The following is a 27936-nucleotide window of genomic DNA, read 5'->3' on the forward strand; positions in this document are numbered from 1 at the left end:
TTTAGAAACCGGAGATAAATGGGAGCAGAACAATAAAGCCTTAAGGAAAGAGTTCTAGCTTTGAGTAACCTTGAAATAGAAGATGGAAAGGAAATCAGAGGTGTTACTCTAGTGGAACAAGAACAGATGGAAAGAAAGTGAGTAACAGTAGGATAATACTATAGCTAAGAGGAACTACTTATACTGTAGGCCACATGTCATGGTTCAGAGTCTGTCCCAGAAATATTAAGATGTAAAATTATGTAAAATGATGTAAAATATATGGTACCTAAGACTGAAATGAAAGCATTTATAAATTGTGAACTATGTCTTCATTATTGTGACAGTTGCATGCAAATTTTTCTTCAAACTGCTACTTTAAACATTAAAAACAATGTTTAGAATGTAGGTGTTGCTACATTTTCAAGAAAAAAAAACAATTGTATCAAATGAATTAAGAATGGTGGCAGGAAGAAAGACAAGTTGTCAACATGTTTAATCACAATACTGTCAAAATTAAATGTACCTGTTATCTTCTTCTTCTTCTAGTTTCTTGGCTGCCTGCTTAGACAATTTAATCTGAAAGTCTAGTCTCTGTAGGAAATCTTTGGCAGACAGTTCTTCAGGTTCGGCGGGTTGGTTGACAGATTCTTGAGGACTCTGAGAGGGCATACTCTCTTCGAGTGCTGTCAGCGGTTCTTCCTCCTGGCCCATTGAGCTGTCTAGAGTTTCATTATCTGGAGAGTCTAATGAGTTAAGTCCATTGAAAAGCGGCTTCTTCTCTGATACAACAGGGATTTGCAAGGTTTTACGCAAAAAGATACAGTCACTAGTAAAGAGTTTGTTAGCCCTTTTTATTTGCTCCATCTAGAAAACACATAAAAAGAAAGGTTGTAATTGCAGAACCACTAATCCATAAAATAAGTAGCAGGAGTGTGAATATAGCACAAACTCTGTAACTTGCTGCGAGTAGCAATATGTGGAAGAGTCAGCACGGCTTGCACAACGCCAGTCATTTCATTCATTCATTCAATAACTTTATTCAGTTGTTATATAAAAGGACAACCATAAAAGTACAATTAATAAATTACAATTTAAAATATAAAAAACAATCATGATACAGCAAAATAGGCTTAATAAATTTCATGCATGAATTGATTGTCGTTATCTAAAAACTTTTTTTTAAAACGCAGAGACAGATGCAACAGTTAAAATATTGTCTAGTTTCTGGATAGCTAAAAAAGCAGGGCGACACTGATTGCAATCCATGTACTTCAATATGGGCAAGATCCTAGGAATTGTATAACATTTGCAAAATAACAGGATATGCATATCCGATTGATTGGACAAATCATCGCATGGGCATTTGCTAAGTTGCCTTGTCCAGTCATTCATATAGGGGAAACTTAAAAGTCTAAATAAAATATTTAACCTAAAACACGTTAATAGGAACATTTCAAAATAGCTCATGTGTAACTTAATATACAGTTGGATGTCACTTGTAATCATTGTTAACTGGTGGGCAACCACTGTGTTTTTTGTCATTTCTATGTTAGTTCTAAGATCTCCCAGGTACATCATACAAAGATTTTTCAGTTCTTTCCTAGGGATCTGACACATCAGTAACGGATCATCATAGTAATCTCGGTGGCCTATTTGTATGAGAAACATCTTTACATAAAGTAACCAGCCCATCTTACTAATATTATCGAGGGTCATGGCGTCCCTCAAAATAGAACGGTTAAAAGCACACTCCTCGGTAGTCCATACCCTGCGCCACAGAAGAACTGGTTGTACCTTAATGACGTCTTCTAGGTACAGTTGTCTAAGTCCTGCGTGGCAGATATACGTAGGTACACTATCCGGGACTGCTAAAGAAGTCTCATAAAACAATTTTCTGCCACCTGCAGTACTTTCACATTTGCATATCCCCAAATACCCACACCTTATATGGAAATTAGTACACAAGTTGCTCTATAAACGCATAAAAGTTCCCAATCGTTTTTTTGCCCATTTTTCTACTTAAAGATATCAGTGCCATTATAGATTTAGAGAATAGCAATCTCCTTGTCTTTATTGCTATATTCCATAGGCCAGATTGATCAAACAAAATACCTAGATACGGAAAAGTTGGGGTAAAAACACCAGTCACCAACAGCAGCAGAGAGATCTACATTGTACTATTTTGTTAAAGCCTGCCATAACATGGACACATAAAACAATTATTCATATAAATAAGGATAGATACGTAATCATGGGTTTCATAAACAAGAATGAAAGCTTATCCCTTCATAAATGGTACATTTGAAAAAGCATAATTAAAATTACCCATGCACGTATGTATACTCCTAATGTTCAGAAAAGAGTTTCAGCTTATATAGAATGAATGGGTCGTTGATAGCGGTTAGAGCCTTGTCACTGCACCACAGGGTGAATGTGGGCAACTGGGCCCCAACCGTGGTGGCTGAATTAGGGTGCCACTGGTGTACTGGGATCCATCTTACTATGGATCAGTAAAGTGAGGTTAAGTACTCTTTTTCTACACTTAATTCCAGAGTAGGAAGCACGTGCAGTCAAAGATTTCTTGGGAGGGGGGGCTAGTTTGGGGGCAAAGACTCTATTCAACAATCAACCAAGAGACCTAATAAAAAAGTATGTTTGATATCATGGTGGTACGAAATACTACTCACTTAAATAGGTATCAGACTTAAAGTTAAGCAATCTCACCCAAAGGCTTAATCTAAAATACTAAGCCCACACACCAGGGCCGCCACCTTATAGAAGATGTCACTGCTGCAAGTCGAGTTTAGGCAAAATTAGGCATAGGCACAAATTCCACTAAGCGGATGTACTTGGGCTACTGGTGGATCAGTTTGCATAGTTCTCTTAGTATTAAATATAACTCCTTATTGCACTTTGAGTTTTCTCACATTTACACTCTGTCAGACTCTGGAGGCCATAAACTCACTGTTACCTGCTCAGTGAAAGTGTCAGCCTAACTTGCGGCTTGACAGGCACTGCCTGCTGACCAATGTAGCATATTCAATGAGAGACAACAGCATCAAACTCAACTCCGACAATACAGAAGAACTTCTCTTTGGGAAGAACACCTCAGTATGGGCCCACAGATGGTGACCAGCATAACTTGGGCCAAAACCACACCGACAGACCATGCAACCTCAGAATCATCCTTGACAGCCAAATGACCATGAAATGATAAATCAACACAGAGGCATCCTCTAGCTTTCACACACTTCGAATGCTTTGCAAAATCTTCAGATGGTTCTCTATCAAGACCAGAAAGTCTGTCACGCAGGCCCTCCTCACCAGCTGCCTCAACTACGCCAACGCCATCTACTCCAGAATCTCCACCCAGCACCTCAAAAAACTCCAGACTATACGGAACACAACAACCAGGCTCATCCCAGACCACCCTAAATGGACCCACATCACCCCCCACCTCAGAAACCTCCACTGGCTCCCCGTCCAGAAAAGATGCCAGTTCATGCACACATACAAAGTGTTGCATGACAAAGGATTATCCTACATCAACCAATCGACTATACTTCCATGTGCCCGCAAGACACCTGCACTCCGCCTCACTCGCCATCGCATTCACCACCACATCCATTGTAGCCATAGCGAGGGCTGCTCCTTCTCCTACATCGACTGGCAAGTCCTGCGACAACTTGCCCCAACACATCCAAACGCAGCCTCCCTGGCAGACTACAGGAAGAAGCTCAAGACCTGGCTTTTCGATGGAGACTTGGCACCCTCAGCCCTCTTATACCTTGAGGGTGATGGTGCTGAACTTTATAAAAGTTGTTTTTTTGCTTCTATTACTTCTCGTGCAGCAGGGATCTGGGTTCTCTTTTTCTCGTGCCGGCTGCTGCCGATGATAGTTTGACAGGCAGAAGAGGTAAAACTGGTCCTTGGGAGATTTCTGGTCATCAAGAAACATGGTATCTGGGGCATGTGGCACCCAATAGGTGCCACCTCAAGCAAGGGAAGACTACCTGCTTCCGTTGCGATGTGTCCCTCATGGCTGTGCAGCATATTGGCAGAAGCAGCACAAGTTCTTCAACTATAGAAGTACCGTTTGACAGGAAGCTATACAGCTGTGCTTCTTCATGCAGTGCACTATTATAAAAATGCTCAGGAAACACAATGACCTGTTGCAGCACAGATCGATCCAGGCAATGTTAACACTAGTCAACTTCTTCTGGGTGTCCCACACTCTGGGGTCATAGACGGACTTCTCTTCCTGGGTGGTCTCTTTTCCTGCAGGGCCAGGCAATCTAGTTGCCTTTACGAGTAGGCAGGCAAGCATCTAGGTGCCAGGCATAACTACATATTCTCCAGCAAGGTATAGCCTTCAGGTGATGTCTCCTCACCACTGGGAGACTGGCTGCATTGCCGACATCTCCTGGTCTTAGCTGTCACTGCAGTTCCTGAAGTAGAAGTGAAGGACAAACAAAAGGTCAGGCCCCGTCTAGGACATTCCTCACCTTTAAGAAGAGAATCTGTGACTCACCCGTTTCCCCCACCATCTACCAAATGGCAGTGCTCAAATCTAATAAGCAATCGTCATAATAGTCTTCATTCTATCTCATATCAGTGTGTGGGTTTCCACCCTCTGGTTTTATTTCAGTCCTCCATATTGTGCAATGCTAAACCAGGGACCATCCAAAATGGATCTCACTGGTCCGTCAAACATACCAACATTACACAGTCTCACGATGATGTATGGGCCACACATACACATTGTACACAGTCCCTCGACAAGCACACTGGATGTCAGCACTATACTGAAGCAGAACTTTTACTCAAGTTGGGGTCATTAGACACAGAAACAATGTCTGATCAGGACTATTACTTCACAAACATTGTTACCTTTCCATCACTACCTTATGTCAACAAGCCAGGACATGGATAGGAGGCCTGTCATTATAAAGGGAGCGCTCAGTGAGTACATACAGATCACAGAACGATTTTTGGATCTTGGCAATGCTAGGGGCAGGTCTCAGCTGATACTAAAGTACCATTCCCGTTCCAACTATGATTGAAAGACTTTTTGATACTTTCGATTTACAGTGACCAAGTCCAGTACAAAACCGAAGCATAATGGTGGAATGAAATTACATTTTCTGAAGTAATCAGTAGAGATGTAATGCACAAATTTAAAAGATGTGATGTCATATTTCACAGATACTCTTATTTGAATATCCGATTGCATTTATAATAGTTTACAAATAAAATTACATTCAGGGAAAGCAATGGGTGGAAAGAACAGAAAACGGCATGGCAGCTCTTTAAAAGAGACTCTTCTGTGACAGATGGTGATAATTGAGGAGACAGCTGTATGAGATTTGGGAGCAAAAAATACAGATTCTGGGGAGGAAAAAGTATTGGATGATGGAGGTACCAGGGGAAGTGGTCTCAGATCACCTGGACCAAAAAAGGAGGTAAAGCAAGGATGCGAAGTGAGACAGACAAGAGTCATGACATGCAGAGACCTGGAAAGAAAACATGGTAGCATAAGAGAGAAAAGGAATGAAGAGAGACTATAGAAGGAGTGGAAGAGCCAATATGACATTTTAGGGAAGGGAATCTATCTGAAGATGTAAACAAATAGTTACTTAACGGTAAGAGTAGTTTTCCAGTCTTTAGAATGTTGGGATTTCGCATGGTGTGCATTACTCTGCCCTACAGAAGTTGTGTCTAGTAGTCGAGTCTGGAATTGTCTTTTATAGTCGCGTCTTCCTTCTTTTTTTTTAACATGGGCTTAGTCGACTCTTCGACCATTTAGTGTTAGGTCCGTTCTTGTGTCACGTTGGACATAGGCCCCGAAAAGTCTTCGACGTAATCAACATCTTCAGATTCTTTCTTAGGCTACTTGTATGTTTTTGTTTCCTTTAGTTCAGTTGCTTAATCTGCTGAGCTTCTTAACCAATACACCTCTATTGGTGGAGGTGGATGGGTCGCATCATGAATCCAGAAATCTCTTCAAGATGCATAACTCGTTCTACCGGTAAGTAACCATTTCAATATGCAGTTTGAATCTTTTCTGGATTCACATAGTTTGCATTGAATATATAGCGGTATGTTCTCCCGTGAGGAGGCTGGGTCCTCTTAAGCGAGTCTGTAAACAAATGTTTTAACAATTTCTGTCCCACTTGTGAATCCTTGTTGGCTTGTATGTCAATACAGTAATTTTTTGCGACTGACTGACTGACTGAGGCATTTATAAAGCGCTCTTATGCCGAGGCGTCTTGGCACTATAGGACAAAAGTGGAGCAAAGAGAGGTTACGGTGACAGGAAGAGCCAGGTCTTCAAGGCTCTTCTAAACCTGGCTAAGTTCTTTTCTGAGCGCAGTGTGGTGGGCAAACTGTTCCATTGCTTAGGGGCTTGATCGGAGAAAGATCTACCACCCCAACGGGCTCTTTTTATTCTGGGAATATGAATTAAGTCAAAGGAGCCAGATCTAAGTGCGCGCGGGCACGTCATGGGGAGAAGGCCGGAGAGCTGCTTGGAGGAGTTTCTGTAAAGAGATTTATGAACCAAGCACATGGCCTTGAATTGAATTCTATGCCTAATCAGGAGCCAATGAAGTTCCCGAATGGCTTTAGAGGTGGGATGTCTTTTGGGAAGGACGAGCAGGACTCTGGCCGCTGTGTTCTGTATTGACTGGAGCCTGGCGAGCTGTCTTTTGCCGGCTCCTATGTACAGGGCGTTACAATAGTCCACCCTGGACATAACCAGAGCTCCCACCAGTTTTCCTGAGGGTGAGAGGTAAGTAAGGTAGAATTTTCCTGAGGATTTTAAATGTTGGGGTAGGCACCTCATTAGCAATTGACAAACAGGGGGTATCTCCATGCTCTAGAGACAATGATATTGGGGCTACCTCTGCACGATCCTCAAAACCTATAGAACCTGGGCTAGAGGGATGACTAAGCTTTACAGAGGGTCCAGTCAGAACTATAGGGGTCGGCAGGCTACCTAAACCTAGTGAAAGTCGGCGTTCGGCCCTATCAATTTCAATATTTATGGCGCTCACTGCCTTCACAAGATAAGTATCAAAAGTAGCGCCTGCAGGCTCGACATGCATTTTATTTCCTTTACGCTTTGACATGGCTAAAATAGCGTATTTAGCAAAACCATATAACGCATAAAAAAAGGCCAGGAACCGCAAACACAAAGCTTATAGGGTAATTATAACTAAAGGAATTGTGAAAAATTAAAAACACAGTCAGGCAGGCTCTGAAATGTAATGAGTCCTTTACCAAGATGGAGATATGCTAGTGGATATTAAACAGACCAGCTACTCACAGTCTCTGCAACTTGTCCATCGGGGCATGCCGAAAGCAGGGACCAAAGGGTATGACCCAGCCCAGCCTCAAACAGTCTCGGACGGGCTCAGACGGGCCCGCCCTTGGTCCGGGCCTTCCCCAGCACGCGCCTGCGCGCGTCCTGCGTGGTGGGAGTAGCAAGATGGTTAAATCCTCCCGGTGGTGATGAGGGAGGGGCTGCGAGACGGCTCTCAGCCCTTCTGACTCCTGTGGCGTGTAGTCCTTCAAAACTGCCCCGCTGCAACAACGAAGCGTCTCCTGCGACGCGGGAGGCACGAGAAGTATTTCAAGGACACGGTGGTGATGAGGAAGGGGCTGCGAGACGGCTCTCTGCCCCGCTGACTCCTGGGGCGTGTAGTCCTTCAAAACTGCCCCCGCTGCAACTACAAATGTCTTATTTCTTGTTCTTGTCCTGCTTTCATTTTCCGCCGTTAATGCTGTTTCAAAAACCTTTGGTATTTCCATTGGCATTAGATGAAATGTACTTAGTGACTTCTTTGTTTTTGACGAACCAGTACTAGATCACCTACTTGATATTCTCGATTTTGATATCTTCTTCTACTCTGTGCATAGTATTTCGTTTTACTTTTGCTCTTTGTCTTTTTTTAGTACTTCATTGTGAATTTTAGGCAGATTTGCTGGCAAGTGTGGTAAACGAGTATGTCTTGATTGACCAATCATTAATTCTGAAGGACACTTTCCAGTTGATGTATGTGGAGTGTTTCTGTAATCTCGTAATACCTGACATAATCAATCAATCAATCAATCATACTGATTTGTATAGCACGCTACTCACCCGCTAGGGTCTCAAGTTGCTGGGGAGGGGGGGAGGGGGGGAGGGGGGGATTCGCTACTGCTCGAACAGCTAGGTCTGGAGTTTCCTGAAGGAGAGGTGGTCCTAGGTCAGCCATAGGTGGGTGGGGAGGGAGTTCCATGTCTTGGCCACCAGTTAGGAGAAGGATCTTCCTCCGGCGGTGGCTTTGCGAATTCGTGGGACGGAGGCGAGGGCGAGGCTGGCGGATCTGGAGCTGGCGGGTGGGTGTGTAGAATGTGAGGCGGCTGTTGAGGTATTTGGGGCCCATGTCGTGGAGAGCCTTGTGTGCATGAGTGAGGAGTCTGAACATGATCCTCTTGCTGACGGGGAGCCAGTGCAGGTCTTTCAGATGGGCAGAGATGTGGCTGTGACGGGGGATGTCCAGAATGAGTCGTGCCGAAGCGTTCTGTATGCGCTGGAGTCTTTTCTGGAGTTTGGCTGCGGTTCCAGCGTAGAGGGTGTTCCCGTAGTCCAGACGGCTGGTGACGAGGGCCTGAGTGACCGTCTTCCTGGTTTCGGTGGGGATCCACCGGAAGATCTTTCGGAGCATGCGCATGGTGTTGAAACAGGATGACGAGACGGCGTTGACTTGCTTGGTCATCGTGAGGGAGGAGTCCAGGATGAAGCCCAGGTTGCGTGCATGGTCCGTTGGCTTGGCGGCGGTTCCCAGGGCCGGGGGCCACCAGGAGTCATCCCAGGCAGAGGGGGATGGGCCCAGGATGAGGACTTCCGTCTTGTCTGAGTTCAGTTTCAGACGGCTGAGCTTTATCCATTCCGCAACGTCTTTTATTCCTTCCTGGAGGTTGGCTCTGGCGGTGGCAGGGTCGTTGGTGACGGAGAGGATCAGCTGGGTGTCGTCAGCGTAGGAGATGATGTTGAGGTTGTGTTGGCGTGCGATGGCTGCGAGGGGGCTCATGTAGACGTTGAAGAGGGTGGGGCTGAGCGACGATCCGTGCGGAACGCCGCAGATGACTTCGGTGGCCGCGGATCGGAACGGGGGGAGGCGGACTCTCTGGATTCTTCCGGCGAGGAACGAGATGATCCACTTCAAGGCCGTTCCTTGGATTCCGGTGTTGCTGAGGCGCTGTGTAAGGGTGCGGTGGCATACGGTGTCGAAGGCTGCTGAGAGGTCCAGGAGGATGAGGGCAGCTGTTTCCCCGTTGTCGAGCAGGGACCTGATGTCGTCGGTAGCTGCGATGAGGGCGGTCTCGGTGCTGTGGTTTGCTCGGAAACCGGACTGCGAGGGGTCGAGTGAGCCGTTTGTCTCGAAGAAGGCGGAGAGTTGTTTGTTGACTGTCTTCTCAATGACTTTGGCAGGAAAAGGGAAAAGCGAGATGGGGCGGAAGTTCTTGAGGTCCGTGGGGCCCGCAGTGCGTTTCTTCAGGAGGGCGCTGAGCTCGGCATGTTTCCAGCTTTCCGGGAAGGGGGCAGATGCGAAGGAGCTGTTAATGATGTCCCGCAGTTGGGGTGCGAAGATGGAGTCGGCTTTGTTAATGATGTGGTGTGGGCATGGGTCGGTTGGGGAGCCTGAGTGGATGGTGTTCATCGTGCGGGTGGTGTCTTCGGTGCTGACTGAGGTCCAGGTGCAGAGGGTGGTGGTGGGGGGCGCTGGTTTGGTAGATGGGTGCGTGGTTTGTGCGCCGAAGCTGTTGTGTATGTCGGCGATCTTGCGGTGAAAGAATGAGGCGAGTGAGTTGCAGAGGTCTTGCGAGGGTGTGATGTCGTTGTTGCAGGCGCTGGGGTTGCAGAGCTCTTTAACGATGCTGAAGAGTTCTTTGCTATTGTGGGTGTTGTTGTCCAGTCGTTCTTTGAATGTTGTCCTTTTGGTGGTGCGGATCAGCTGGTGGTGTTTGCGGGTAGCGTTCTTGAGGGCTGTCATGTTTTCTGTTGTCTGGACGCGGCTCCAGTCTTTCTCGAGGGTGCGGCAGGTTTTCTTGGAGTTTTTGAGGTTGTTGGTGAACCATGAGGCTTTCTTGCTTCCGGGTCTGCTGGGAGGGTTCTACAGTGGTGTGAGGTCATCGGCGCAGTTGGTGAGCCACTGTGTGAGGTTGCGGGTTGCTTCGTTGGGGTCCGTCGTGTTGGTGGGAGGGTTCTGGCTGAGGGAGGTGGTGAGCTGGTCGGCAGTGATCTTGCTCCAGCTTCTGCGGGGAACCTGTTGCGGGTGGTGGTGAGTCGTGGTTCTCCTGAAGCTGAAGTGGACGCAGCTGTGATCTGTCCAGTGTAGTCCGGTGGAGTGGCTGAAGGGATTGTGCTTGCTGGAGGAGAAGATGGGGTCGAGAGTGTGGCCGGCGTAGTGGGTGGGGGTGTTCACCAGTTGCTTGAGTCCGAGGTTGGCGAGGTTGTCCAGCAGGGAGGCAGTGTTGCTGTCATTGTTGTTCTCCAGGTGGAAGTTGAGGTCCCCTAGGAGGATGTAGTCTGAGGAGGTTAGGGCGTGCGGGCTGACGAAGTCTGCGATGGCTTCGCTGAATTGTGTGCGTGCTTTATTGAGTGCTGTTTTATTGAGAATTGTGACAATTTTGCTCTTTGAAAATCAAGTTTGTGTCACACTTGCACTCGCAGTTCACTCTTTTAAAATTCAATTCAGGCGTGCTCTAGGGTGCACCCTCCGTGCTTGGGTGCGTGAAAAATGTACCAATAGCGTGTCCCGACTGGGAGACGTCCCCTAGTCACAGCTCATACTTCCCAGCTGGGCTATCCAATTAATGATGAGTAATGCCGTTGTTTACTTCAAATTCATATTTAATGTTTCAATATTTTCAAGAATTTCTTCATTCTTCAATTTATAAATCCAATTAATTCGTATTGATTCTCATTATTCAAATACATCCATAATCCAATGCTTTTCGGCTAACACAAAGCCTTCATCAGGGATAAGGGTCTATAATTGAAAGAAATTGATGCATGAGGAAACAGAATCTCAAATTCGACAAGTTGTAATATCGTAGATTGTTGGACTTGGCCCTTATGGCAGGTTCACCCCTAATCTTTTTGCTTTTAATCTGTGATATGGGTGGATGATTTTCTGGTCTGTGCGCACTTTTTCTCTGTGTCCCAGAGTAAAGTGCGTGCATGTAGTGAGGCTGGCCTGCTCTCCCATAGGGATGCATGGGGAATGTCTGTGTCCCTAGTAATTCCTGATGTGTGGGGAGTGCATGCTCGCATTTAGTATGTGCGTGTTCGTGGGAATGAATGCTTCGCAATGGTGTATGTTGCGTGAGTGTGGCATGTGTAGAAATGTCATTTCTAGGACTTGGCATATTAATGGAAAATATGCCTGTCGTGTGATTGGCTGGAGCTGGCTGGTGAGCCTGGCTCCAGGAAGGCTGGATGGGTCTGCCCGGTGGTGAGTGTGAGATCAGCATGCTTGATGGCTTGGGAGGAGTGCACTTGGTCCCTGATGGGCCTGGACTTTCCCCGGACAATGCTGGCTCCACCCCCTGTAGTGCGACTGATGGCCCTAGCCCTGCCAGTGAATAGAGAGGGTGGTTGGGGTAAACAGAGTACTTCAGAACCAGCTGCGACTGGTTTTCCCCCCACCCTGCACCCTGAGACAAAGGGGTTTTCCTGTATAAGAAGGGGCTGTGTCCCCATGCAATTTGTCCTGTTCTTGGTTCTGCCTAGGATCCTGCCAGAGGGGGCTCTGCTGCTGCTGGGGCCAAGAGGACCGCCACTTGGGCTGTCTCCCTGCCTGGAGACCCAGTGTGCTGGCTCTGGCCCTGCCTTGCCCCTCTGCCTGCCTCCAGTCCCTGCTGGAGCTTTTGCTTTACTTAGAGTGCATGGGAGCGCTCTGATTCTGATTTATAGCGCTGGGCGCGCTTTATTTTCCTGATAGCGCTGGGCGCCCTTCTCTTGGCGCTTGAGAGCGCTTTTATTGCATTGCCGGTGCACCCGGCATTGGGACCGATTTCGCCGATTTTCGGCGTAGCGAGTGCCACCTCGCTTTACCTTTTAATTCAAGGCCGGTGCCACCCGGCATTGCCCCGTGTTATTTGATTTAATTTCGAGCCGGTGCCCACCCGGCATTGCCCAGGAAAATCACCGCCGCAGCCCGGGAGCACTGGAATCTGTTGCCGGGCCGCCGCGCTGCCTGCAGCGACCCGGAAGTCCCGCCCCCTGACCCCCAGGGCCGCGCTGCCATTGGCGGCCCCGGCGGAAGTCAGGCGGAGGGAAAGGAGACGAGGCCAGGCGGAGCGCGAGAGGAGCAGCCGGTTTCCATGTCCGCGAGGCTCCCGAGTGAGGAGAGGAGCCCCGCGCTGCTGCCGCCGAGGAGACGCCTCCAGCCCCCGAGACCCGGTGAGTGCCTGAAAGGAGGGAGAGGGGCCGCGGGACACATTGCCGGTGTCCGCCCCTCCCCCATAGCGCGACCTCGCGCTTGTAGCTGTTTGGGAGCCCCGAGGCTCCTGGGAGCAAGTTGTGTGTTCTGAGCCCGGCGAGGCTCCAACGACGGCCGCATTTGTTGACGAGCCCCGAGGCTCGAGGGGGCAATTGTTTTACGAGCCCTGAGAGGCTCATTGGCCACATTTGTTCTTTGAGCCTAGCGAGGCTCCAGCCCACATCGTTTTAGTGCGCTGAGCTCTTTAGTGCTGGCCTATGTCGAGTGAGAGCCCTGAGAGAGGCTCTGGGGGCATTTTGATCGTCCTAGAGCGCTGAGCTCTACCTTTGTACATTTGCTTGGTGAGCCCCTGAGAGGCTCCTTGCCCACCTTGGTTCTTGAGCCCTCCTGGCTCCAACGTTGTGCATCTGTATTTAACAACTGTCCAGCACTTAGTGGACAGTTGCCACGTTTAGGTTTGTGTGCTGTGCTGCCTGCGCAGCTTCCCTGACATTAAGACTCAGGGCATTCCGCCCCTTTCGAGGCCAGTTGGCCCGAGGGACACATTTATGAGTGTTGTGCTTTGTGCACCCCGCGCATTGTAATTTCTTGTTATGTAATTCTTGCGCATGTGTTCTAACCTGTGCCTTTTCTAAAAGTGACCTGATTAGGTAGTCTTATGGTTATCCCCTTTTTGCTAAATGTGACCTGCATAGAGGATTGTTGAGGTTTATTCACTGTACTAAATGTGACCTGGACAGTGAAATGTTGATTCTGCTTACCTTTTCTAAAAGTGACCTGATTAGGTATTCTTATGGTTATCTCCTTTTGCTAAATGTGACCTGCATAGAGGATTAGTGATGTTTCATGTTATGTTTAGGTTTCCTTCCCTTGGCTAAGAGTGAACTGCTTAGGTGTTGGTATTCCTTCCTTAGGTCCTAGTTACCTGCGTGATTTACCTACAGTGAGTTAGGGTTGCGTAGGAGGTCCTTACTGTTCCAGTGATTACTGGATGTGTGTTGCTTTTATAATTTTGGTGCTACTCATTCTATGTTTACGACATAAGTGTATATCTACCAGTATTATTATCTAACAAGTGCCTACCCCTGACAGTGGTCCATGTGGCCCTGTCCTGTACATAATTCCCCTTGTAAATTCTGCCCGTGCCCCTGGCACATTGTACAGTTTGCGTGTGTTATCTAATGTGTTTTGTTTATTATAATACAAAGGCTATTTTTTATATAACCTTGTGTGGAGTCTTTTCTTTGTGGTGGGCCTTGGGTGTTGTTGCTGGGGTGCGTGCGCAAATACTTAACTCATACCGCCTCCAAGTTTAGCCTAGACTGCTCGCGCCACGCTACCTAGAGGGCGAGTGGGGGTTGCCTTGGTGTGTGACTCCCCTGCCCTGACTTTAGAAGTGGTGATCCCTGACTGACCTCGACGCGAGTCTTGGCCGGCCAGGGTCCCGTTTCTAACATTGGCGGCAAGCGGTGAGGATAAGAATTTGTGTTTGCGCTGTACCACAGTGGCGACAGGCCACACTTCAAAGCTCTGCATTTTTTAGATAACCGCATTTTGGGGATTATTGTTTTTTAGGGAAGTTCAGTTTTGCTTCTCCTGAAAGGTGTCATTTGTATTTTGTCCAGTACCTTGTTCCCCGCCCTGCTCCCAGAGTTTGGTACCTGTGTCGCTAGTGGTCAGGTTGAGAGAATCAGGGGTGGTAGAAACTGCCTTACCAGTCCGAGGGGAGGGTTGTGTGTGAATGAGTGTGTGTTACGCTGGACAGTGGAGTGCAAGTTCTTGAGATAGGAATCTTGCTGAATTGTGTTAATTGTATTCTCCTGTTTAGCTCAGACCCCCAGGTTCCCTGTGTCAAACTTTTCCCGAGAACGTCCGTCAAAATGGAGCCAGTTTTTGATCTCTGTAGTCTGTTTAGGTACAGTAGGTTAGAGCTGGTCAGATTCTGCGAAAAGGGAGGCATAGAGGTGAGTGAGTTGGTTACTCAGTCCCAGCTTAGGGACAGCCTGATCATGTGGCAAAAGGATCAGTGGGATCTCGAGCACAGAGAGAGAGATAGGGCCCGGGCCGCACGCCATGAGGGTGGTGAGTCTGTGGGGAGCCCTGAAGATTCTGATGATGAATGTGAGTTGGATGGTGATGACAGTGGATGGATGTCAGCAGAGAGTGAGGACCCCATAGATAGGGAGTCCCTTGCTGAGCCCAGTGTCAGTACCAGCGCCCCATCCCTTTCCCTGTCCCCAGAGGAGTGGTTGGATAGGAAGGAAGAGAGGGAGTATCAGCTAGCGTTGGAACTGCTCAGGTTGGAGCATGCCAAGCTAGAGGCTGAGAGGGCCTTGTTCAGGGAGAAGGTAGCCCAAGAGAGTAGGTTACCCCCTGAGTGCATGTGTAATTGTCTGGATTCCCCAGGGAGGGTGGAGTCCAGTGGTGGCAGCTTTTTAAGTGTTGGTGTTGACAGTCCCACTCCCAGTTCCCCGAGTATGTTGCCTGTTTCCCCCGCAGAAGAGTTTGGGTTGAAGTTCAGGAGACTTAGGAAACTGCCTCATCAGTCTTGGGAAGACTTTGAGGATGAGTGTTGTGGAGCACTGTTTGATTGGGAAAAGGCTCACGTGAACGACAAGTCTGGCGGATTGTTTTGCATGGTTGTCACAGAGCACCTGCTCAGTTATTGTGTGCCAGAGTTGCGCCAGCACCTGTTGAAGTTTGGATCATTTAGTGCATGTGAGCTTGCAGCGGAAGCCGACCGATGGGAAGGTGCAAGAGGTTCCTTAGCGCCGCTAGTGAGTGATTCCAATAATAGTGGGTCAGGTTTTCTCCAACCCAGCGTGGTGGAGGAGGGTGAGAGTAGCCCAGCTAGGTCTCAGTATAGTGAGGAGGGTGTAGGGGCTTGCTGTCTGTCTCAGTGGAGCGGAAGTGAGTGTGAGACCGAGAGTCCCCAGATGCCCGAAGCCCTGCCTCAGAGCCTGGATGGTTTCTTTAGGGAACACCAGGGTGGGGACCTATGCTTACCTGTTAGTCCACTTGAGGGAGATCGCCTAGTGTGTGGAGGACCTGGAGCATCTGTGAGCGAAGCTTCTGTAGTTGTGGAGTCTGGCAGTACTGCTCCGGGAGGGAGAGTAGAGAAGTCCAGTGAGATGAGTGATTTGGGAGTGACCTGTGAGTCCTCAGAAGTCCTGGAGTGCCAGGCAGTGATTCCACCAAAGGTTCTAGACCGGAGGTTGGAGGTCCAGGTTCAGGGTTGGCCTGACCTGAAGGGTGGGAGTACTGTAACCAGTATCCTGACCAGTTCTTTCTCCAGAGGTACCGCCCCGGTTGGGACGGAGCAGGACTCTGGAAGGGGGTGCAGAGGGTGGGAAAGCCCACCTCTGACCCCGGTACCACCTGAGGGGTTAAACCCTAGGTTGGGAGAGTGGTGTTTAGAGGGTACCCCTCGCAGGAGGCGGAGGAACCCTAGGAGAAGAGGTAGGGGGAGGAGAGCCTTCCCTGAGACTCCTGGTCCACCTAAGGTTGTAGACCCTAGGCTGGAGAACCAGTGGCAGTCTAGCCCTGTCTTGCAGACAGGAAGAGTGGAGCATGGCTGTTATGTGCCAGGGGTTACTACCCCCCACTTGGTGAGTTGGCAGGATCCAGTGGCACCTGGGTGGCCTAGGGCCTGGTCCTCGCCGAGGGCAGCTGGAGATTACCAGTGGGGTAATCCAGTGAGTCCCTACAGTAGCTTTAGAAAGAACCCTAGGGGTTCACAGTGGCGTAAAACAGGAGGGTGTCCCTGCAGTTGCGGGCCGCGTCCGTGTTTTATCGCCCCAAGCAGGTAAGTCCATCACGGTGGTGATTGGCCTGCCCTGCGTTTTGGCTGGTAGGGGGTTGTGTTGGACTTGGCCCTTATGGCAGGTTCACCCCTAATCTTTTTGCTTTTAATCTGTGATATGGGTGGATGATTTTCTGGTCTGTGCGCACTTTTTCTCTGTGTCCCAGAGTAAAGTGCGTGCATGTAGTGAGGCTGGCCTGCTCTCCCATAGGGATGCATGGGGAATGTCTGTGTCCCTAGTAATTCCTGATGTGTGGGGAGTGCATGCTCGCATTTAGTATGTGCGTGTTCGTGGGAATGAATGCTTCGCAATGGTGTATGTTGCGTGAGTGTGGCATGTGTAGAAATGTCATTTCTAGGACTTGGCATATTAATGGAAAATATGCCTGTCGTGTGATTGGCTGGAGCTGGCTGGTGAGCCTGGCTCCAGGAAGGCTGGATGGGTCTGCCCGGTGGTGAGTGTGAGATCAGCATGCTTGATGGCTTGGGAGGAGTGCACTTGGTCCCTGATGGGCCTGGACTTTCCCCGGACAATGCTGGCTCCACCCCCTGTAGTGCGACTGATGGCCCTAGCCCTGCCAGTGAATAGAGAGGGTGGTTGGGGTAAACAGAGTACTTCAGAACCAGCTGCGACTGGTTTTCCCCCCACCCTGCACCCTGAGACAAAGGGGTTTTCCTGTATAAGAAGGGGCTGTGTCCCCATGCAATTTGTCCTGTTCTTGGTTCTGCCTAGGATCCTGCCAGAGGGGGCTCTGCTGCTGCTGGGGCCAAGAGGACCGCCACTTGGGCTGTCTCCCTGCCTGGAGACCCAGTGTGCTGGCTCTGGCCCTGCCTTGCCCCTCTGCCTGCCTCCAGTCCCTGCTGGAGCTTTTGCTTTACTTAGAGTGCATGGGAGCGCTCTGATTCTGATTTATAGCGCTGGGCGCGCTTTATTTTCCTGATAGCGCTGGGCGCCCTTCTCTTGGCGCTTGAGAGCGCTTTTATTGCATTGCCGGTGCCACCCGGCATTGGGACCGATTTCGCCGATTTTCGGCATAGCGAGTGCCACCTCGCTTTACCTTTTAATTCAAGGCCGGTGCCACCCGGCATTGCCCCGTGTTATTTGATTTAATTTCGAGCCGGTGCCCACCCGGCATTGCCCAGGAAAATCACCACCGCAGCCCGGGAGCACTGGAATCTGTTGCCGGGCCGCCGCGCTGCCTGCAGCGACCCGGAAGTCCCGCCCCCTGACCCCCAGGGCCGCGCTGCCATTGGCGGCCCCGGCGGAAGTCAGGCGGAGGGAAAGGAGACGAGGCCAGGCGGAGCGCGAGAGGAGCAGCCGGCTCCCGTGTCCGCGAGGCTCCCGTGTCCGCGAGGCTCCCGTGTCCACGAGGCTCCCGAGTGAGGAGAGGAGCCCCGCGCTGCTGCCGCCGAGGAGACGCCTCCAGCCCCCGAGACCCGGTGAGTGCCTGAAAGGAGGGAGAGGGGCCGCGGGACACATTGCCGGTGTCCGCCCCTCCCCCATAGCGCGACCTCGCGCTTGTAGCTGTTTGGGAGCCCCGAGGCTCCTGGGGGCAAGTTGTGTGTTCTGAGCCCGGCGAGGCTCCAACGACGGACGTATTTGTTGACGAGCCCCGAGGCTCGAGGGGGCAATTGTTTTACGAGCCCTGAGAGGCTCATTGGCCACATTTGTTCTTTGAGCCTAGCGAGGCTCCAGCCCACATCGTTTTAGAGCGCTGAGCTCTTTAGTGCTGGCCTATTTCGAGTGAGAGCCCCGAGAGAGGCTCTGGGGGCATTTTGATCGTCCTAGAGCGCTGAGCTCTACCTTTGTACATTTGCTTGGTGAGCCCCTGAGAGGCTCCTTGCCCACCTTGGTTCTTGAGCCCTCCTGGCTCCAACGTTGTGCATCTGTATTTAACAACTGTCCAGCACTTAGTGGACAGTTGCCACGTTTAGGTTTGTGTGCTGTGCTGCCTGCGCAGCTTCCCTGACATTAAGACTCAGGGCATTCCGCCCCTTTCGAGGCCAGTTGGCCTGAGGGACACATTTATGAGTGTTGTGCTTTGTGCACCCCGCGCATTGTAATTTCTTGTTATGTAATTCTTGCGCATGTGTTCTAACCTGTGCCTTTTCTAAAAGTGACCTGATTAGGTAGTCTTATGGTTATCCCCTTTTTGCTAAATGTGACCTGCATAGAGGATTGTTGAGGTTTATCCACTGTACTAAATGTGACCTGCACAGTGAAATGTTGATTCTGCTTACCTTTTCTAAAAGTGACCTGATTAGGTATTCTTATGGTTATCTCCTTTTGCTAAATGTGACCTGCATAGAGGATTAGTGATGTTTCATGTTATGTTTAGGTTTCCTTCCCTTGGCTAAGAGTGAACTGCTTAGGTGTTGGTATTCCTTCCTTAGGTCCTAGTTACCTGCGTGATTTACCTACAGTGAGTTAGGGTTGCATAGGAGGTCCTTACTGTTCCAGTGATTACTGGATGTGTGTTGCTTTTATAATTTTGGTGCTACTCATTCTATGTTTACGACATAAGTGTATATCTACCAGTATTATTATCTAACAAGTGCCTACCCCTGACAGTGGTCCATGTGGCCCTGTCCTGTACATAATTCCCCTTGTAAATTCTGCCCGTGCCCCTGGCACATTGTACAGTTTGCGTGTGTTATCTAATGTGTTTTGTTTATTATAATACAAAGGCTATTTTTTATATAACCTTGTGTGGAGTCTTTTCTTTGTGGTGGGCCTTGGGTGTTGTTGCTGGGGTGCGTGCGCAAATACTTAACTCATACCGCCTCCAAGTTTAGCCTAGACTGCTCGCGCCACGCTACCTAGAGGGCGAGTGGGGGTTGCCTTGGTGTGTGACTCCCCTGCCCTGACTTTAGAAGTGGTGATCCCTGACTGACCTCGACGCGAGTTTTGGCCGGCCAGGGTCCCGTTTCTAACATAGATAAAGAAAGTGAAATGGTGAACAGGCCAACGCCCCCAGATTCAGAAATTAAAAACGAGTCTTAAATCTCAAAACAATAAGAGTCAGAAAACTAGATTAAACCTAAATCACCCGTGTGTACACAAACTTAATGTCAAATAAAATTACACTGTGCATACCCTGCATTTATCGCAAAAATAGAGAATGAGCACTTAAATCTAAATAAACTGACAACAGGATTGAAAATGAGCGTCAACTAAAGGGTAACATCTCATCTACAAGGTAAACGATAAAGTTTCAAAAAATCGTTCTAACAAAAGTAGCCACACGTTGTTTTCATTATAATACAATGATTCCGTGTTGAATCAGGATCAGCTCATGTAATAAACCGGAACAAAATGTTCGCGGTCAAACCTTAAGTGAACTTACTTGAAAACGAGAAAATACGGCTCCGAGTTTGTACTCGACATGTTGCTTCGCGTCTGAAGACCGCGGGCAATGGTGCCGGTTAAGCTATCAATAAACAAAATAAACGAAGGACTACTCTTCTGAATGGGAAAAGTCAGTGCCATGTTGGAACAGTAACGTTAGTCTTTACATTATACTCGTGTGAAACGAAAAAATCGTATCAAGATAAGAAGTTCTAATTCAACTTAAAAAAAAATAAAGTAAAAGCGTAAAAAAAAACTGAATGCAATTAGAAAAAACATATAATCATTAGGAGAGTAGATTGACAGAGAACATTCAATGGCATCTCAAGCACATATAAAGTCAATATAGTGGTTCTATAGGTAACAGCTAAATTCTATTCCATCATTCATCCCATTTGGCTTAAGGGTACCAAGTTTATAAATCCAAAAGTTTTCACGTTTCAAGAGGAGTTTATTGTTGTCAACCCCTTCTTGTTTTGAGACCAATTCCAAAATCTGAAACCTCAGTTGGCTGATATTGTGTGAGGCTTCTTGAAAATGTGTAGCTACTGTGGATTTAGTAGATTTATTACGACTATTAGACTTATGTTCATTTAGGCGAACCTTCATTTTTCTTTCGGTTTTGCCCACATATCCTTGTCCACATGGGCATTTTAAAAGATAAATGATATTTGAACTGTCACAGGTTGCCGTTACTTTCAGTTTTATGTTAAATCCTTTGCTCGGATGAGTCATGATGTTTCCTTTTATTATGCAGTTGCAATGACTGCAGTTCATACAGGGCAATATTCCTCTGAAATTTAAGGTTGTACTTGATTCTCTGGTTTTAATTAGATTACCTAAGTTAGGAGCTCGTTGATAAGCAAAGAGTGGAAAGTCATTGAATATGAGATTGAAATCAGGTTCCTGGGATAACAAAATCCAGTGTTTTTTCACGTTTTTTTTGAAAATGTTACTTTTGGTGGTATATTTTGACACCACCACCATCTTAGTGGCTTCTTTTTCCTTTTGTGTTTTTTGAAAAAGTTCTCTTCTGCTTTTAGTTGCACAGAGAGTTTGGGCTTCGTCCAAATTTTTTTTAGGATAATCTCTTTCTTTGAACCTTGTAACCATTTCTTGAATTCTCATTTCAGATTGATTAACAGAGGAAACTACTCGCTTGAATCTAATCATTTGAGAGTATGGCAGGTGTTTTTTAAGGGAATCCGGATGGAAACTCTTATGATGGAGAAGATTGTTGCGATCAGTAACTTTCCTGTAAATGTCAGTTTCAAACCCAGAGTTTGTTCTAGATATCTGTACATCCAAGAATGTAATATTTTCCTTGTTTATCTCTGAGGTAAATTGGATTTGCTCATCTTTATAGTTGAGAATTACAATAGCATCCAGTAATGCTTTTTCAGTTCCAGTCCAAATGATGAACATATCATCAATATATCATAGTATTATTCTTGCTTGTGATTTCCAGGGTTCTTGGTTCAATATGTGTTTTGTCTCGACGGATTCCATGAAGATATTCGCATACCCCGGGGCTGCTGAATTTCCCATAGCTGTTCCTGTCTGTTGAAGGTAAAATTGATTCTTCCAACGAAAATAACTATGGAATAGAGTAAAATAAAGAAGTTCCATGAGAAACACTTTGAATTGTTCTTCAAGCTCGGTTTCCAAGAGGAAACGTTCGATGGCCTCTATGCCTTTTTGATGGGGTATCGACGTATATAGGGATTTAACATCCATGCTGCACATTATTATTTGCTCTTCAGGAGCAATGTTGATTCGTTCAAGAATTTCAAGGAAGTGGGTTGTGTCTCTGACATAAGTCCTCATTCTCATCACGCAGGGTTGTAGATATCGATCAAGCAGTTGGCCAATAGGTTGATGAATACTACCCACTGTAGAGACAATTGGTCGAAAAGGAGGTTTTTCAAGAGACATATGTACCTTAGGTAACATATAAATTATGGGACTTCTTGGGTTACTAGTAATCAAGAATTTCTTTGTCCTTTCTTTCATAGGCTTGATTAATCAATGTTTGCAAATGTTTAGAAAACTGTTCCGTAGGGTTATTATCCAATGGTAGATAGATAGTTTGATCATTTAAATGGGCTTCCACCTCTTGTTCATAGTGAGATAGTTATTTTGTTTATTGATAGCTTAACCTGCACCATTGCCCGCGGTCTTCAAACGCGAAGCAACATGTCGAGTACAAACTCGGAGCCGTGTTTTCTCGTTTTCAAGTAAGTTCACTTAAGGTTTGACCGCGAACATTTTGTTCCGGTTTATTACATGAGCTGATCCTGATTCAACACGGAATCGTTGTATTATAATGAAAACAACGTGTGGCTACTTTTGTTAGAACGATTTTTTGAAACTTTATCGTTTACCTTGTAGATGAGATGTTACCCTTTAGTTGACGCTCATTTTCAATCCTGTTGTCAGTTTATTTAGATTTAAGTGCTCATTCTCTATTTTTGCGATAAACGCAGGGTATGCACAGTGTAATTTTATTTGACATTAAGTTTGTGTACACACGGGTGATTTAGGTTTAATCTAGTTTTCTGACTTATTGTTTTGAGATTTAAGACTCGTTTTTAATTTCTGAATCTGGGGGCGTTGGCCTGTTCCCCATTTCACTTTCTTTATCTACGATATTACAACTTGTCGAATTTGAGATTCTGTTTCCTCATGCATCAATTTCTTTCAATTATAGACCCTTATCCCTGATGAAGGCTTTGTGTTAGCCGAAATGCATTGGATTATGGATGTATTTGAATAATGAGAATCAATACGAATTGATTGGATTTATAAATTGAAGAATGAAGAAATTCTTGAAAATATTGAAACATTAAATATGAATTTGAAGTAAACAACGGCATTACTCATCATTAATTGGATAGCCCAGCTGGGAAGTATGAGCTGTGACTAGGGGACGTCTCCCAGTCGGGACACGCTATTGGTAAATTTTGCTCTTTGCACAGCTTTTTTAATGGTGGCCATTAACCTTCCACCATTCCATTAGCTTGGGGCCACATTGTGGTCACTCTTCAATGCACTATTCCTAGATAGTTCATGAGTTTTTGAAATTCATTTCCACTAAACGGAAGACCTTCATCTGTTTTCTATATACTAGGTATTCCCCAAGTTGAGAACATTTCATCTAGAACCGGAAGCACCACTGTTGTTGATGTTAATGGTACTACTTTTACAATAGGGAATCGTGAATATTCTGGCGGGCTCGCCCATCAGACACACACTTCTCAGGCTCTGGGATGGGGTGGCCGTTAAGAAGGGCCTGACAACCTTTCCCTCGCCTATGACTCCTTTACTAGACAACATGATTTCTCTCAGGGGATGATCGGAAGAGCGTTTGCGATATGGCAGAAAACGGACTGTAGAGCGGCGGGACAATTCTTTGACATAGACAGGATTATCCCCTTCTCGGAATTACGAGCGGACTATGACCTTGCGGAGACGGAGAGGTATCATTACCTGCAGCTTCAGCACTGGCTCGTCCACCCAGATGTGCCGCTGAATGTGAGCAGGAAGCTGACAAAGTATGAACGTTGGCTTCTAGCTAAACACACCGATAGGAGGATGATCTCTGAACTGTATGATATGTTTCGGCCGGCAGTTTCGGCAGCGAACACGGCTAGTCAGAGAAGGTGGGCGAGGGAACTGGGACAGGACCTCTCCGTAAAAGAATGGAATTACATTTACTATCGGGCCAATCACATTGCTCGTAGCACAGCCAGTAGGAAAACCGCTGTAAAGGTAAGCCACGTACTGGTAACTGACCCCGGTCCGCCTCAATAAAGGAAACCCTGACTGTAACCGGACGTGTTGGAGGGGATGTGGAGAGGAAGAGACGCTGGTTCACCTGTTATGGGAGTGTAGGGAGCTATCTACCTACTGGACGACGATCCTAGACGAGGTAGACCGACAGTTTGAGACGCAGATCCCATGGTTCCCGGCCTATGTAGTGCTTGGTCTGCCCAACCCTTTGACATATCCACTATGATCAGGGAGAGGGAAGCAAATGGGGTTGGTATTGGGAGCAGCCCTCCAAAGCATCATATCGCATTGGGGGGAAGATGATCAAACCGACACACACAGGGTGGCTACACAGGTAATGGCATATTTTAGGGATGGAATGGACACAGGCTTCCCTCACTAATACCAGAGCAGAATTTAACGACATATAGCGCCCACTCGCATCACTGCTGGCCTGGGCAATGAATTAGATTATTTGCCCAAGATACCTTCACCTCCTGCAACTCACGGGCCCCGACCCAACAGCTTTGGCATCATGACTTCTATCTGCTTGCCTGCTGGGTACCGTGCTCCAAGTGAGCTGGGTCTCATGCACACCAGTTAAGGGGTGGGAAGGAGGAGGGGTGAGAGGGGGTGGAGGGAGGGGACCGTTTTTTCAGGTTTGGGTGGTTTTCTTCCCATTTTTCCTCTTTATAAGACATTGCGGTATAAATGCAAACCTATATAATTCCCGACCACGCAGAGACTCTATGGACTACCTCACAGCTATAGACGGGGGCCAGGTGGCCAGGCTCAATCACTCAGTACGAACTTATCGGTTCTTATACCCACTAAGGGGCTGTAACATTGAAGTTTTTTTATGATTTCTGGAAATGTATGCTATTCTTATTGCACAATGTCAATAAAAACAAAGTTAAACCTAAATGCCCAAAATATATGTTACTTCAGCAGGGCACACACAACACGCTACCACCTCCCAAAAAAATAAAACATGGGAGGAGAGGTCATCACGTTGTAACAGAAGAAATCGTGAAGGTTGTTAAGTGTGCCAGCCAACAAAAATGTGTGCTTAGTGAAATTGCCAGGGAGTTAACCAAGCAAACAAAGGAGGGACATTAAAGAAAAATCCACCAATAAAAATAAAGCATTTAAGACAAGCACAACAAACCACGAATGGCAATACATAGGCATGCTTAAAGCCTATCGACTGGTTACTACATGTCTTGCAGACAGCACAAGCACTGCTAAGTAGGACTTAATAAGCAAGAAGAGTTCTGGGCTACGCTTGGGGATGTGATGAACCATCAACCAGGGTCCACGTCAAGTAGACATTACAAAAAGGGTGGATGAGATGCCAGCTTCATTATTATTGCTCACTAGCGGCAATCTGCACACATAATTAGAATGTGGCTAAGTGCAAACGTGCGCAAGTGTGTGCCCTTGCTATGCAGTCAGTGCAGCAGGCAAAACAGGCGACCCCTGGGCCAAAGCTAGGGGGTTAGGGTATTCCCACCCTGCCCTCTTTTCCTTTTTTTAAAACTTTTTTTAGGATTCGGCTGAAACAGAGTCCCAAGATGGCTGCCAACACTGCCAGGTTGAAGTTTTGACCGTCAATCAGAGCTCTGCAGATCTCTGCACAAGCTTGTCATTATTCGCGAAGGCTTCGCCTTCGTAAACATGCAAATTGGATTTCCTTTAATATCTTTTAAACTAGATTTTCAAGGAATAACTGAAAGCGGATTTCTGCTTACCAAAAGCTACCTTTTGGCCAAATTCAGTGTAATTCCGTCCAGCGGTTCAAGCTGCAGGCGTGTCTAAAGACTATCAGATTCCAATGGGAACTTCGCTTTTTTTGACCTCACCTTTTATCTTGGCCCTGGCCCTCGCTTGACAGATCGCCCAAACCATTATATACACAACTAAAATCACCAGGGCACTTTTTAAAAATACATTTCGGAAAGATTTGTCAAAAGGCACCCAAGTTATAGACAAGTCAAAAAATGCTTTTCCTAAGGAAACATGGCCCCAACTAGAACTACCTACTGGATGGGTGGATGAATGGAGATATATAAATATATACACAAATTGGTTTCCACAACAGCGTGCTCACTCGAAAGGTGTAGGCGATCAAGGTGGAATGATACCCTGCCAATATTTATGACCAAGAAGTTGAACACTGCACTCCAAGAGTCAATTGCAAAGTCATATTTATGCATCTATGCCATCTATTGCCACATAGCACACCAACTCGGTCATGAACAAGACTTGGTAGTCGAAACACGTTAGTGTTTGTGTGGTATGTGGCAATAGATGGCCACTGAATACATTTCGGCGAGTAGCATGCTACTCCGGAACCCTTAAAGGATTAGTGGTAAATTAGTATAGTGAAATATGAAAGTAATTTGAGTGGTGGATATGTGAGTCAGTTATTTGGATTGAAAAGGATATGGGAGTGATAGAAGGAAAAGTTTTGCATTTATATAGCACTTGCTACCCCTGATGAAATGTTGAAGAGCTTTTTCGACGAGTAGCACGCTACTCAGGAACCCATAAAGGATTGGTGGAAAAATAGTATAGCAAAATATGAAATGAATTTGAGCGATGGACGTTAGTCTGTTATTTGGATTGAGAAGGACAGTAGAGGAATAGAATAGGGAAAAGGTTTTGCATTTATATATCGCTTGCTACCTCTGATGAGGTGTTTAAGCGCTTTTTCTACCAGTAACACACTACTCTTGAACCCATAAAGGATTAGTGGTGAACTAGTATAGTGAAATATGAAATTAATTTGAATGGTGGACATGTTAGTCAGTTATTTGGATTAAAATGGATAGTGGAGGGATAGAGGGAAAAGGTTTGCAATTATATAACGTTTGCTACTCCTGATGAGGTAATGAATTCGGCGAGTAGCATGCTCCGCCAGAACCCATAGAGAATTAGGGGTGAATTAGTATAGTGACATTTGAAATTAATTTGAGTGGTGGACATGTAAGTCTGTTATTTTGATTGAAAAGGATAGTGGAGGTATAGAAGAGGGCAGAATGTAAGGATTTCTTTGGGGAGGTCATAGCAGTAGGAGGAGACTTGGGAGATGTAAAAGGGAGGTGGAGGGGGAAGAGTCAGAGGGAAGGGTTTAGAAAGGCTTGTTTGGGCGATCTGAATAGTAAAAGACGTATGAGATGATGCAAGGAGGGGTAGAGTAGGGAAGAGTCTAGAAAGGATTATTTTTGGGGATCATAGTAGGGGTATGGGGTTTGGGATGAATGAGACAGTGGAGTTGGAGCATATATTGACAGAGGTATAGGGTGCGAAATAGGGTAGTGCACTTGAAAGAGTAGTCGAAGGAGGCCTGAGATGAGTCAGAGAGTTAAGTTAGAGGATATATTGAGTGTGGTATAGGGTGAGAAATAGGGTAGTGCATTGAATAAGCTGAATTAGAAGAAAAGTAATACAAGTAATATATATATATTTTTTTGTTTTAAAGTACAACAACACTTGAAAGCCAGAGTTTCTTAAATGCATCTTTAATGTACATATACTACCGTCCTTGTCCATATTTTATATATATATATATACACACACATAAGGAAGGTAGTATATATATATATATTTTATATATATATATTATATTCCCAGCACGTTGTTCACCAGCCGTTGCTCCTCTGCGTTACGGGTGCTTACTCGGCGCTCGGTGAGACGAGTAATTTTATTCCAAAACTCAGGTCCTCTGTTAGCCAAACCACTTCCAAACCAGTGCACACAAGAGTCAACCAGGGGGGTTAAGGCAATTTCAAGATTTATTTCACGCTTCTGCAGCGAGTTGACAAACGCGTTTCAGCGTTTCCACCTTCGACAGTGTCAACAGTAAAGTTGTTGTTGGCACTGACGCTGAAACACGTTTGTCAACTCGCTGCAGAAGCGTGAAATAAATCTTGAAATTGTCTTAACCCCCCTGTGTGCACTCGTTTGGAAGTGGTTTGGCTTACAGAGGACCTGAGTTTTGGTGTATATATATATATATATATATATATATACCACCAAAGTAATCCCGTTACTGAGGGCACACTTTTCACAGCCGGTGCGAGTTTCAGGGACGGGCATTCCCTGTAGTTAATTTACCACCAACAGAAATTATACTCGCACTCCACCAGGATGTTTTTCTACAGCAGGTTTATTACTAACCAACGCGTTTCAATCTTACGATCGTGCTCACGGTTACAAACATTTGTCCCTTCTTAGTTTCCACATTTTATACCAGAAAATCATGCTTGCATTATTATGATGCATTATGGTACTGGTAGTCATTAACAATTATTTCCTTTGTTTCATGTAATTTTTACGGCATATATATGATTGCATTAAAATACTGGTATCGGTCTAAATACATGTAAACATTTCTGCATGTGTAAATATTTGTAGATTACGCTCATTACACCCAATGCCATGGGATCTCTAAGTGAGATACACTCAATTATGTTACCACATACAACCATAGTATGATGGTGTGTAATTTCTCATTATCAATGAGCTTGACATTT

General features: G+C 46.5%; 1 protein-coding gene across 1 annotated transcript in view; it reads right to left on the reverse strand.

Annotated features, from left to right (window-relative positions):
• The window catches only part of LYSMD2 (LysM domain containing 2), a 238433-nt gene that overhangs the window by 125184 nt on the left and 85313 nt on the right, over positions 1-27936 (reverse strand). Inside the window, exon 2 of the mRNA XM_086958297.1 lies at positions 506-846. Within this exon, the coding sequence (XP_086814423.1) occupies positions 506-846 (341 nt within the window). The remainder of the gene's footprint in view (positions 1-505; positions 847-27936) is intronic.

This window comes from Lissotriton vulgaris, chromosome 2_1, assembly GCF_964263255.1.
Source record: "Lissotriton vulgaris chromosome 2_1, aLisVul1.2, whole genome shotgun sequence".
Taxonomy (NCBI): domain Eukaryota; kingdom Metazoa; phylum Chordata; class Amphibia; order Caudata; family Salamandridae; genus Lissotriton; species Lissotriton vulgaris.